This window comes from Mustela putorius, unplaced genomic scaffold, assembly GCF_011764305.1.
Source record: "Mustela putorius furo isolate JIRA1106 unplaced genomic scaffold, ASM1176430v1.1 tig00003858_pilon_pilon_pilon, whole genome shotgun sequence".
In the NCBI taxonomy this organism is placed as follows: Eukaryota; Metazoa; Chordata; class Mammalia; order Carnivora; family Mustelidae; genus Mustela; species Mustela putorius.
The window spans coordinates 22281572-22294953 of NW_025422010.1; the positions used below are offsets into that span (position 1 = coordinate 22281572).

General features: G+C 46.6%; 1 protein-coding gene across 1 annotated transcript in view; it reads left to right on the forward strand.

Annotated features, from left to right (window-relative positions):
• TAF4B (TATA-box binding protein associated factor 4b) overlaps positions 1 to 13092 on the forward strand; it is a 152066-nt gene extending 138974 nt beyond the window's left edge. The window contains exon 15 of the mRNA XM_045065472.1: positions 12737 to 13092. Coding sequence (XP_044921407.1) covers positions 12737 to 12748 — 12 coding nt within the window. The 3' untranslated portion in view covers positions 12749 to 13092. The remainder of the gene's footprint in view (positions 1 to 12736) is intronic.
• The last annotated feature ends 290 nt before the right edge of the window (positions 13093 to 13382 follow it).

Genomic DNA, 13382 nt, shown 5'->3' on the forward strand with positions numbered 1-13382 from the left:
TGCATATACTCCAGGGAGAGCCCCACAGGAAAGTCTATTGAATGCAGTCTGTAAAGGTCAGAAAACAGCAGCCTTTGCCTAAAATATTAGCGTAGGAACAATCATTGAGCAGATTCTCAAAACTTGTTTTCATGGCTCAGTGTCTTCAGTTATCTCAAGGGAAGACTGAAATCTCAGGTTTCTAAGATCGAGTTTTAATCTCTCTTTTTGGAAGATGCAGAGGCAGGCATGGGGAGTAGGAGAGAAAGATACCAATCAAGCAAGACAGTAAGATGTTGCATCCTCTATCCAGTTAAAGCTGTGGCAAGGTTACCGAGTGACAGTTGCTAAGGCACAGACTAGGTTACCAAGATGAGCTTGTCTGTTGAACAAGATGTTTATGTGGTCTAGTCCACCACATTTAAGTATAAATCCACTTAAAATCAAGCCATGCGTTTGCAGCCCAAAGTTCTGGATATTTCCGAGGCTATTAAAGGTTATCTAACCCCATCTAATAAAGAACTCCCTTCATCATCCCTGAAACAGGTCCTCTACTTGAATAGTGCCCTTGGTGATGACCTTAGTATCTTACATGAGCCATACTTGAATTATCCTGTTATTTCTGTATTCTGCCTTGGTTTAATTTGAAATCTGCCTCCCTGTAATTTAGTATTTGGGGTCCACTTCTATACTGTTAAATTACATAACAGTAGCAATTTCTCAAGTACTGACTTTCAGGTACGGGGCCATACTAAGCATTCCATCTGTGCTATCTAAACCCTGCCCCTCCACACCCCCCGACACACACAGCCTCATGAGAGAGTGGCAGGGACCCATTTCCTCCTGCATGCACAGCTAGACCATGAGTCTCCTTTAGTTAAATGTGGCCATGTGTCTGAAGTCTGACCAAAGACCCGTAGGGAAAAGTGATGTGCAACATTTCCAATCTGGCCCAAGACCACCCGCCTGAAGATGGCAGAGCCACCAGATACAAGGAACCTTGGCTCACTGAGTTGTGGCTTGGAGCAAAACTGCCTGTTGACCAAGAGCACCATTTTGGCCTACATGCAAGTGGGAAATAAACATCTCATGTGTAAACAACTAACGGTGTATCTATTCTCGCAGTTCAGACAGCTGAATTAACACTCCAGATAGCTGCTGCTTGTAGGATTTCTGCTTCACAGATAAGGACACTGGTGTGGCAAGAGAGGAAATGATTTAGCGGAAGTCACAGAGAAAAGAGTTGAATTGGGATTTGAACCTAGGTTTCTCCAAACCCAGCAACTCCACTCTTGCTTGATTCCTACACTGAGCCAGGGCAGCGTTGGGGGGAAGGGTGTGGATTTGTTGTTTTATTTGTTTGTTAATGCTTCAGAGCTAATCTCTGATCCATGTGATAGAACTTTCTTTAACTGTGTGAGGACAACTCCCTTTCCTTTCCTTTCCTATGTTTCATGTCAGCAACTGAAGGGACCCAGTTCAATTCTCACAATGGTCGCCTAGATTTCTCAGTATTTTAATTGTTCCCTTGGCTGTATTCCACCACACGAAAGGCCACATTAAAATGTGGTTGCCACACTCCACGCAACACAGCCCACGGGGCTTAGAGAGTTGGGAGGGTTGCAAGCCCCTTTGCTATTTAGGGCAGAAGTCCATAGTGCTATTGGTGCAAAGTCAGATTGTGGACGTATGAGGGTTGTGGCTAATGACTCACCCCAGGGCTTTTTCATGCTCATGATTCCAAGAGGAGCCGGGGGCCAGCAGCTTCTCCTTACCTAGGAATTAGTTAGGAACATGGTATGTCAAGGCCCATCCTGACCTACTGAATCAGAACCTGTATTTTAGCAAGATCCCCAGATGATTCCTCGGCTCCCGGAAGCTGGAGAAGCACTGCTCTGATTGCCTTTATCAACCTGAAGAGAAAACCTCATATGTTCTGCCATGCTTCCTTCTGTTTTTGCCTGTTGGTTCTAGCCACAGTCATTTAAATTTTGATTCTGTGATGTACGGAGGACATTTGAGTTCAAGTTAATAAATCAATGATATCATTATCCCTCTCAGCCTGTGTCACCCACTCGTTTCCTAAGCACACTTTATGCATTCATTCGAGTTGCCTACCATGTGCTGACTAGGATAGGACCCACTATAAAACTGTGAAGCATGTTGCTTCCCTCCAACATCAGACCATTAACCTGCTCTGATAGCACTCCACAGCCAGCTGTGCCTGTATCAGATCGATCACGCCACTGCCGAGTTCATAGTGCTTCCATGAGCAACTCCAGAGAATGCGCTCGGTGTTACTCACCACCTAGCCTGTGCTTAGCCAGCCCAGCTGCCTTCTCGGAAGAAGAGCCTAATAATGGTTTGGAAGATCCACACAACGGGAGGTGGAAACAACAGAAATCTATTTCGGGGGTGTTCCTCCACCCAAAGTACTTCAGAATGTAGCTGTATTTGAATACAGGGTCTTTAAAGATGTAGTTAAACTAAAATGAAGTCTTTGGAGTGGCCCTAATCCAATATGACTGCTGTCCTTAGAGGAGGAGAGTAGGACCCTGTATGAGTACAGCAAGAAAACCATGTGAGGACACAGCAAGAAGGCACCATCTACATTATCTACAAGCTAAGGAGAGGGCCTCAGAAGAACCCAGCCCTGCTGCCATCTCGATCTTGGACTTGGCCCCAGGATCATGAAAAAATAGATTTCTGTTGCTTCAGCCCCCCATTTTGTGATACTTTGTTATGGCAGTCAGGCTAACTAGTACACCCTTCCCTCCCCTCTTCTGCCATCACTTTTTGGCAGAGTTGGTCATCTGGCTCTAGCAGGATGAGCTGAGGTGGAACCTTAACAGTATGAGAAATGTGGGCATAAATGATACATTAATAATGCCTCGGGGTGTTTGCTGCAGTAAAGTCTTAGGTGAAGTAAAGGATGGCTTTGAATGGAAGAATCAGTCGACTGGGTGGCTTAATTAAGCATCTGCCTTCGGCTCCGGTCTTGATCCTAGGGCCCTGAGATCGAGCCCCGCATTAGGCTCCCTGCTCAGAGGAGAGCCTGCTTCTCCCTCTGCCTCACCTGTTGCTCCCCCTGCTCGTGTCCTATCTCTCTCTGTCAAATAAATAGATAAAAATCTTAAAAGAAGAATCACCATGAGGGTCACAAGCTACATAGGAATGTTCAAGGTGTCTGCATTCATGAAATTTAATCAAAGCCGACAGGAAAAGTCCGTATACAGCACCCTGAACCACGCTGCTAGGAGAACTGAAAAAATGATTCGCCATTCAGCACAAACTCTGGCATCCCTGTCATCTTGTCTTCTCGATGTCAGAATCCCCTTCTCGATGTCTCTCAACTCCAGTGCTTCCGATGAGGCAGTGCCCCAGCCACGCCACCCCTGCTTCTCCTACTAATGTTTCTGCTACTGTTTTTGTTCTCTCTTTATACTGCCTTCTTGGACATGTTTGCATCTGGGCACAATTCTCTCTCTGTGCATCACATTCAAACCTGAGAGAGGAAGTGGTTAGGTCTATTAAATGTTCTTCCTCTTAGATATACATCCTTATTGGATGTGAGTTTTGTGCTGAACTACCTCATAGGTTCTGGCCAGCCTATAGATGGCTGCTCCAGTGTCAGGGGCTAATGCAGACAGCTGTGGCTGGCATGGCCAGTGTCACAGGTAGAAAACAAGACAAATCTCATGCAAGAAAGTGCCCTTGGCGGTCTTGTTAGAGGGAGGCTTTGGCACTGCAGATATTCTACACCCTAGTCGCTCAAAGTGCGGCGGGTGAACCAGCAGCAGCATGGGCATCACCAGGAACTTGTTGGATGCAGAACCTTGGCCCCTCCCCCAGAGCTGCTGGGTCAGAATCTGCACTTTACCAGATGCCCGGGAGACTTGGGATCATACAATACATCACATCTCACAACACTACCAACTCTCTCATTGATATTTTTAGTAAATCTGGTCTTTTCTATTAGGTTTGCTTAAAACTTCATACCCCTGTGGGTCAGATCAGATCCAGGCTTGGGAATTTTATGGCTGTACTGAACCTTAGCCATACAGTCAGATTTCAGAATAAGACAGGGAAGCCCAGAGAGATGAGGTGATTTGCCTGGAAACCATGACACTTGAATGCACTTAATTATGCAGCATTTTCTAGGGACACTGGTAATATAAAAATATATTTTCTTATGCAAGCTGGCAGTGCTGTGTCAGTTTCTAAGGCAAATACTGGGTCTAAAGTTAAAGTAACGAGTGACTTAGCTAGCTACATCTATTAACTGTATCCAAAGCGGTCAGTGCCATGGAGGGTTGGAGAAAAGTTACAAGGATTGTCTGCCAAAGAGAAACACCACCACTCTTCCAGTGAGAGGGGCCAAGGCTTGGCAGTTTTCTCTACCTGGCCTTCCTCTCTTAGGAGAGGGTAGTAAAGCTTGTTGCATTTGTAAGAAAATTCTCCCCCATCTTTGACATTTTAAATTTCCATTTTGACTTGCATCAGAATGCCTTGGGCCCCCCAAGTTTTTCATCCACGATGATAAAAGTAATTGCAGCATTCTCAGCAATAACAGATAACTGTGGCACTCGAGGCCGACTGCGTAGATGAGCTGTGTAGGTTACATTGAGATTATGATTCTGAAAAAAGTGTACAATTACAATCTTGGGGGCTGACCCCCATGAATTTCCCATTTGATTCATAAATCCATCTTATACTTTAAAATATCTTTCTTGGGCTCTGTAAGGGTCATCATTCATCCGAGACTTACCTATAAAATAACCCTTTACAGAGTTTTGAGGGGGTGGAATTAGACACATGAATACTTGAAAGAACTTCAGAGAGCTTGGAACAAGCACATCATTTTACAGAAGAGAAAACTAATGCCCGTGAAATGTCGGTGGCAAAGCGGGAGCTGGAGCCCAGTGAGGGGGGACAGTCCAAAGGCCAGTCGAGTGTCACCTGCAGCTGTGAGCCTGCAGGAGGGAGTGGGCCGACAGTCTGACATCTGGGCATTTGCTTGGGCACCATGGCCAAATATTTGCACCCGTTCACCAGGGACAGGTCTTCCTGCCTTTGGCTCTTCCTTCCCGATAGGAAGGTCCTGTTTCGTAGGTTGGATACACTTCAATTCACTCTCCCTCTGTGTGCGGTAGTGCTGCTCTTGTCTCTAAATTTCTTGTGTTCATTGGTTTTGTCATGCGCCCAACAGACATTTATTTGGTGCCTGCTGTAGACCAAGCAGTACATCTCCTACAGGGGTGTGCCCGGGTAGAGAGCGCACGTGCCCTACCTCTAGCAGCTCCCTCCATAGCAGGTGATTGGAACACAGTGTGCCAAGGGTGAAGGGTGAACTGAGCGCTGTGGGAGGGTGTCAGTTGCTGTTAGCATCCTCCTGTTTTTCTCCCCTTTTCTGCATTCAGTTTCCTTTTCTTTTTGAAAAAGGTAAACACCAGATAGCTTAAGGATAGAACTTTTATTTTATCACATGTCCATTGTACTCCAACCACTGTGACAGGTAGACAGAGATGAGCCACACGGGGGAGACAAACCTGTCACCAAATAATTGTGGTGTGTGCTGAGTGCTGGGACAGAGGATGTGTGAGGCTCCGTAGGGTACACAGGAGGGCCTGTTCTTCACGAGATGGGGTCTGGGGACCCTTTCTGCTTCAAGGAAAAAGGTTGTGCAGGCAGAAGGCAAAGGCACTGTGATGTGTCTTACTTGGGGAATACTTTAGTCACTAAGGCCGGAGCATATCAAGTGCAAAGGACAGAATGACAGTGTTCATAAGCCACGTTCAAGGAGTCCGGGAGTTTGCCGGACTCTCTTGTCAGATTCCACTGGTGGTGGCGTAGGGCCTGTATCCAGACTCAAAGCCCTGTAATTACAGTATGCTGATGGTACGCACACGGCACATGAGAGGTAAGAGCCACTTGAACGTAGGTGCTAGAGGTCCTCCGCTTTGACAGTCTCCGCTTTGGCTTGCAGGTCACACACACCAGCCCACCTCCATTCGTTGGCGTTGGTCTTTCCTGCGTGGCAGGATTAATGACAGGACATCTCACGATGGCCCTACCTGCCTGCCAGGCACCATCCCTGAGAGAACAGCCAGTGGGTGGGTCACTGTCCTGCTGCCTGAGCCGGCATGTGAAGGGGACCCCTGTTGAGCCCCGGGACTGGTGGGGGTGGGTTAAGACTAAGGCCACAGCTCCAGGTTGGGGCGGGTCCCCTGAGGCCCCACTTGACTTGCGTTGTGCTAACAGGAGAAGTTCCCCATTCGCTGCAACCTTGCTTCAGGTAAAGTCCACATTAGGTTAGAGGTCTGAAGGTGGATGGAGGGGGTGTTTGTGGACCCTACTGGGAGTGGGGGCGGTGGTCAGTGCCAGCAGGGGTCCCCTCCCCAGGCACTTGGCACCTGGGAAGCTTCTCAGCTGCGTGCCAGGTAGCTTGAGCCTGAGGGAGGAAGTGCCCACAGAAGCCGTAATTAGGGCTTTTATCATCGTTTTTAAGCTCCTCTGGAATGGAAATTCTGGAAGTCAGCAGGAGCCAAACCGGCTGGGCAGGGCCTGGTGGTTGTTCTGACTGTTGGTGGCAGCACAGGCTGCCTCTCAGTCCCAGGCATGGTCCCGGGCTCTTCCCAGAGGGCTTACTTAGGTGGATCCTCCAAGTGCAGAGCCCTTTGAAGGAGCCGGAGCCAGAAGCTTTGCTTGTGCCATGTGAACCATGAACTTGGCAAAGCCTTTTCAAACATGTTCTATAATTAAGACTCCTGTGGCTTCCTAGGCACCCGTGCATGGGTCCAGGAGCCTCACCAAAGCCATTCTTTCCCCCATGCAGCTCTGACCTGGAGATCACCTGTACCTCCTGCCATAGCCCCCTCTCCTTCCAGCCTTGGGCTCCAGTGGGATCCCAACCATTTCTCTGCCACTGGACTGGATGCTGTCTCACCACATCAACCAGAAAGCTGAAGGGAGAAGCTTGGCCATTGCCTTTCCCAACATCCTATTGTTCTGGGAGTGAAGCCCTGGGACCCACAAAGAGAGACCCTTCTACCCCTGACTGGAGCCCCACCTCGTCCACTGCAACACCATCCAGAGGCCTGTTAACCAATGGGCTTCCTAGTCATTTGGCCAGGGGAACTAGTTTACTGACTAGTAGCCTAGCCTGTCCATTATGGGAAGGGGTTCAAGAGAAGAAAGCCCTTCCAAGCTAACACCATAGGTCAGCCCCAAGGGGTTGTGCCTGGTTGAGCCCCTTGTGGCTCTCACCACCCAGGCTCAAAGGGAAGCCCCAAGTTACAACAGGGCCAGGGGATATTACTTGAGATTTGGGTAGAGGCTCCCCACCGCCCCCAGCTCACAAACCACATTGTCAGAAGCCTCGTCACTGCACAGCCCAGAAATGTGGGGCTGGAGTTCAGGACGATCAAGACATTTATTTTGCACCTCAGTGTGGGACAGGAGGCCAACAGTGCCCCTGAGATGCACCCCCAGGAAGAACTTGAAGGAGAGGGTATAGCTCGGGGCAGAGGGAGGGTCACCGTGGCCCTATAGTCAGGGCCAAGGCTTCCAACGCAAAATCCGAATGCGTGCTTTGACATCAAGGACCTCCCTCTGCTGTCTCCATACTACAGCTCTTGTCACACTGGTGGCCTCCAAGGCCGGGTTCCTGGGGCATTTCAGGCTGCCCCATGTTTCTCACGACTCAGCCACCTGGATGGCGGAGGGAAGCCATGGGAGGACAGCAGAAAGGGGGATGGCAGGAAAGAGTGAGGAGGGCACAGCGGGCAGCTCCGCCCCCCCACGTGACCGAGGAGCCTGCCCTCCTGTGCACCTTCCTCTCCTCTCCCGCCTCTGCGAGTCCTCTGCGCCAGGGGAGGGATGCCTGCCTTGTGGGATCATTGCATGACTTAGTATGCAAATGGCCAGGGCCCTGGCTGGGGCGGATGAGTTGCTTAGCCAACGAAAAGGTAAGCGAACACACAGCTTTCCTACTAATTCTGACACCCTGTAGATACTGCCTTCCAATCCGGGACAACCTCTGCTTCTGACACCCTGTAGATACTGCCTTCCAATCCGGGACAACCTCTGCTTCTGACACCCTGTAGATACTGCCTTCCAATCCGGGACAACCTCTGCTTCTGACACCCTGTAGATACTGCCTTTCAATCCGGGACAACCTCTGCTTCAAGAATTGCAGATTTAATTTGACAAAGTATAATATCCACTCATGACAAAAATGCCCAGCCAAGTAGGTTGAGAGGGAACATACTTCTACATAATAAAGGTCACATGTGAAAAACCCACAGCTAACATCCTCAATGGGGAAAAACGGAGAACTTTTCCTCTCTGGTCAAGAAAAAGACAGGGATGTCCACTCTCATCAGTCTTCTTCAACATAGTCCTGGAAGTCCTAGGCTTAGCAATCAGACAAGAAGAAATAAAAGGTATCCAAAGCAGCAAGGAAAAAGTAAAACTTCCATTATTTGCAGATGACATATTATGTCATAAGACCACCAAACAACTGCTAGAACTGATAAACGAATTCAGTAAAGTCACAGAATATAAAATCAATGTACAGAAATCTGTTGCATTTCTGTACACCAATAAGAAGTGACAGAAAAGAGAACTTCAGGAATCAATCCATTTATAATGGTACCTAAGACTCCTAGGAGTAAACCCAACCATAGGTGAAAGACCTGTATGCTGAAAATCATAGAAGGCTCATGAAAGGAATTGAAGATGAGACAAAGAAATGGAAGGACAGTCCATGCTCCTCCTGGATTAGAAGAATAAATATTATTAAAATGTCTATGCTATCTAAAGCAATCTTCACATTTAATGCAATCCCTATCAAAATACCACCAGCATTTTTCACAGAGCTAGAGCCAACAATCCTAAAATTTGGATGGAACCACAAAAGACCCCGAATAGCCAAAGAACCTTGAAAAAGAAAAGCAAAGCTGGAGGCATCACAATTCTGGACTTCAAGCTCTATGACAAAGCTATAGTCATCAAGACAGTATGGTACTGGCACCGAAACAGACACATAGATCATTGGAACAGAATAGAGAATCCAGAAATGAACCATTAGCTATATGGTCAATTATTCTTGATGAAACAGGAAAGAATATCAATAGGAAACAGACAGGCTCTTCAACAAATGGTGTTGGGAAAACTGGACAGCCACATGCAGAAGAATGAAAGTGGACCACTTTCTTACACCACACACAAAAACAAATTCAAAATGGATTAAGGACCTAAATGTGATACATAAAACCATACAAATCCCAGAGGAGAACACAAACAGTAACTTCTCTGACATCGGCCATAGCGATTTCTTTCTAGATATGTCTCCTGAGGCAAGGGAAACAAAAGCAAAAATTAACTATGGGGAGCGCCTGGCTGGCTCAGTCGGTACCACCTGAAACTCTTGATCTCAGGACCCTGAGTTCAAACCCCAGCCTGGATATGAAGCCTACTTTAAAAAAATAATAAGGGGCGCCTGGGTGGCTTAGTCATTAAACGTCTGCCTTCAGCTCAGATCATGATTCCCAGGGTCCTGGGATCGAGTCCTGCATCTGGCTCCCTGCTCAGTGGGAAGCCTGATTCTCCCTCTCCCACTCTCTCTTCCACTCCCCCTGCTTGTGTTCCCTCTCTCACTCTCTGTCCAATAAATAAAATCTTAAAATAATGATAATAAACTATTGGGACTACATCAAAGTAAAAAGCTTTGCAGCATGAAGGAAACAATCCCACAAAACAAAAAGGCAACTTAACAAAAGGGAGAAGATATTGCAAATGACATATCTGATAAAAGGTTAGTATTCAAAATACATAAAGAACTTATAAAACTCAACACCCAAAAAATGAATAATCCAATTTAAAAATGGGCAGAAGACATGCATAGACATTTTTCCAAAGAGGACATCCAGATGGCCAACCGACATATGAAAAGATGCTCAACATTACTCATCATGAAGGAAATGAAAATCAAAACCATAATGAGCTATCACCTCATACCTGTCAGAATGGTTAAAATCAACAACGCAAGAAAGAACAGGTGTTGGCGAGGATGTGGAGAAAGGGGAAGCCTCTTATACTGTTGGGAATGCAAGCTGGTGCAGCCACTCTGGGAAACTGTATGGAAGTTCCTCAACAAGGTAAAAATAAAACTACCCTAGAGTCCAGCAATTGTATTACTAGGTATTTACCCAAATAATATAAATACACTAATTCAAAAGGCACACATGCACCCTGATGTTTACAGCAACATTATCCACAATAGCCGAATTATGGATAACAGCCCAAGTGCCCATCGATTGATGAGTGGATAAAAAAGAGTGGTATATATGCAACGGAATATTACTGAGTCATAAAAAGAATGAAATCTTGCCATTGCAATAACATGGATGGAGCTAGAGAGTATTAATGCTAAAGGAAATAAGTCAGAGAAGGACAAACACTATATGATTTCACTCATATCTGGAATTTAAGAAAACAAACACGGGGGAAAAAAAGAGAGAGAGAGAGAGAGCCAAACCAAGAAATAGACTCTGAACGATAGAGAACAAACTACTGGTTACCAGAAGGGAGGTGGGTAGAGGGATGCACTAGATAGGTGATGGGGATCAGGGAGAGTACTTGTGACCAGCACCCGGGGTCCTATGAAAGTGTCCAATCACTATAGTGTCCTCCTAAACTAACAGAGCACTGTATGGTAACTAACTGAAATTGAAATTTAAAAAAAAAAAAAAAAAAGACTAGCAGCTTTAGGGAAGTTTGGTGAGAGAGGATTGTGAAATCTTCCCTGGCAGGGAGTCTGGAGTTTGGAAATGTGTCTTGAGAGGCCAGTCGGTGAGCCTGCACAGGAAAGAGCAGAACGCGGGGGGTTCGCTGCCTCCGCGTGGCCCCTCTGCAAGTTCCCGGCGCCCCCGGGCCAAAACTCTTCAGGGTCTAAATAAACAAGAGCGAATGCAATCTATGAAACAGAACCAGGGGAGTGTCTTTTCATCCTGGATTTAACAATTTTGAACTTTCATCTGATGTTTTTTTTCAAGGGAGTGGAAGGGGGAAAGTCTTAGTTCTTAATAAAAAAGCAGATCTGGGCGTCTTCTATAGAGCCGAGGCCTCTGGTGCTGGACCTGGAGCCTTTGAGCTCCGAGAGTTTATTGTAAACATCAGTATCGCCAAAACCCACAACTGAGTGCTGTTATTGGGAAGTGGGTGGATGGGTGATTTTTTTTTTTTTTTTAATTCAGCAAATAATGTGGCTTGTCTCTGTATCTTGACTTCTCCTGGGTTCTGAATTTGCCAAGCTGGTCAATCTCTTTTATGGGTAAATATGTGCCCATTTTATTAAAACAAAAGTCTCTTAAAATGCAGATGGTATGCTTCCTGCTTACGAGGCCTCGCAAGATTCCTTGTTGCAACCGAAGCGGGCGTGTTACTTTGATAGTGGTATGAAATAACCTTAACTTTGCCTGGGGATATTTATAACAAAACATGCAGAATTATTGCACCATAAAGCCTGCTTCACTGATTCTTGCTGATTAAAAACTTTTTTTTAAGGCTAATGTAATAAAAACCAAAAAGACCCAACAGCTGGAGATCTGAAGACAGTCCAACTGGAGCCACGGAGACTCCCAGCCCTCCCCTGCAACACCCCCCCCCAACCTTTGATTCAAACCCTGAGTCTGGAGAAGCCAGACCAGCTCCACGGGGCCCCTTCCCAGTTAGCTTCATGCATCACCTACCTTCCCGCCCCAAGCCGAGGCAAAGAATGAATGGCCTGGGAGGGATGGGCTTGTCTTTCTGCCATGCCGGAGGTCAGTGCCAAGTTCTGCTCCAGGAAAAACTAAGGCAGAGCAATCGCGGTATTAGGCGAGGTCGACCTATTCCACCCTGTCCCCTGAAAGACAGGCCAAACAGGACGGAGGCCCTTTTGGTGGATGGGAGAACCGTACAAGGATGAGAAGTTGGTAGGAGCTGACATAATTCCTTCCCAGGTGCCCATTTACCAGGCACATCCTCAAGGGTGCTGTGAAATCGGGCCCTGGTTTTATCCCTGTTGGCTATTGGCCAGAATCAAACTGGTTCCATCGGGCGGTGAGAGTAGACGCAGTATTTATGAACCGGTGTTTTCAGTGTGAATCCTCATTTTCTTTGGGTGCTATGATGAGCGTTCCCATTAGCCTCTCCCACGTGGAGACTTCCTTGTCTTCAGGGTCCTAAACCCTCCCACCACACCCCATTCCCTTTTCTTGCCTCCCCTGGCGCACATGCATGCACACACACACACACACAACTTCACACATTCACAATCCTCAGTCCACCAGGGTCAGAGGGGACCCTACCTCTAGCTCAGCTGGAAAACCTGTTTTACAAATAAAAATAAAAACAAAAACATTTGCTTATTCCTGAGGGGTGACCAAAGAACATTACGACATGTTCTTCCCAAGTCCCGTGGGACTTAAGGCTTGGGCTTAGCTGTCCTGGGTATTGCTATCCTGGGTAACTCACACTGACTGTTTAACAAGACGGAGTAGACTAAAAAGACTAATGATTCAGCACCTACTTTAAACACAAGCTTATCGCTCTTACCTCTGGGGGCCCCTGGGTACCCTTTGTGTCCCACGCCCTCTCTCCTCTCAGACGTGATTAATCATCCTGGGTTGTGTGTTCATCATTCCCTTGCTTTTCTGAATATTTTCACGTATCCTGGTATTTCTAACGGGAGGATGCCGTTTGTATGTTTCAGGACCTTACATGATATTCTTCTGCGACTCACTTCTTCCTGCCAACGTCCAGCCGCTGGTTTTCCAGACTTCTCTGCTCTGCTACATACATCCTAGACATGTCTCCTTAGTCAAGACTTTCTCTAGAAGTGAACATGCTGAGATCCAGGCTATGTACATCTTCAGTTTTCTAAAGTGGCTTGGTCAGTCCCCAGTCTGCCCTGGAGTGTACGGAGTAAAGAGTACTATTTGTTTCCTTACCAACACTTGATACTGTTTTTAATGTCTGCCAATCTGGTGGGCAGGAAGTGATTGCTTACTGTGGTTTTGATTTGAATTCTACTGTTGGCTAATGAAGATGGGTACCTTTTAAAATGCAAATTAGCCTTTGTGCCACACATCTGCAAATATTCTGCCCATTTTTTCTTAATGGGTTGATAGGTGTTCCTTATATATTTTAGAGACCAATCTTTAAGCAACTATGTATGTTGTAAATATATACTCCCATTTTTGGCTTATTATTTCACTCTATGGTGTGTTTCGATGAACAGAAGTTGTTAATTTTTAGAATGCAATTCTTAAATCTTTCCCTTTAGAAATTGTATAATTGTGGGGAGCCTGGGTGGCTTGGCTGGTTAAGCGGCGAACTCTTGGTTTTGGCTCAAGTCA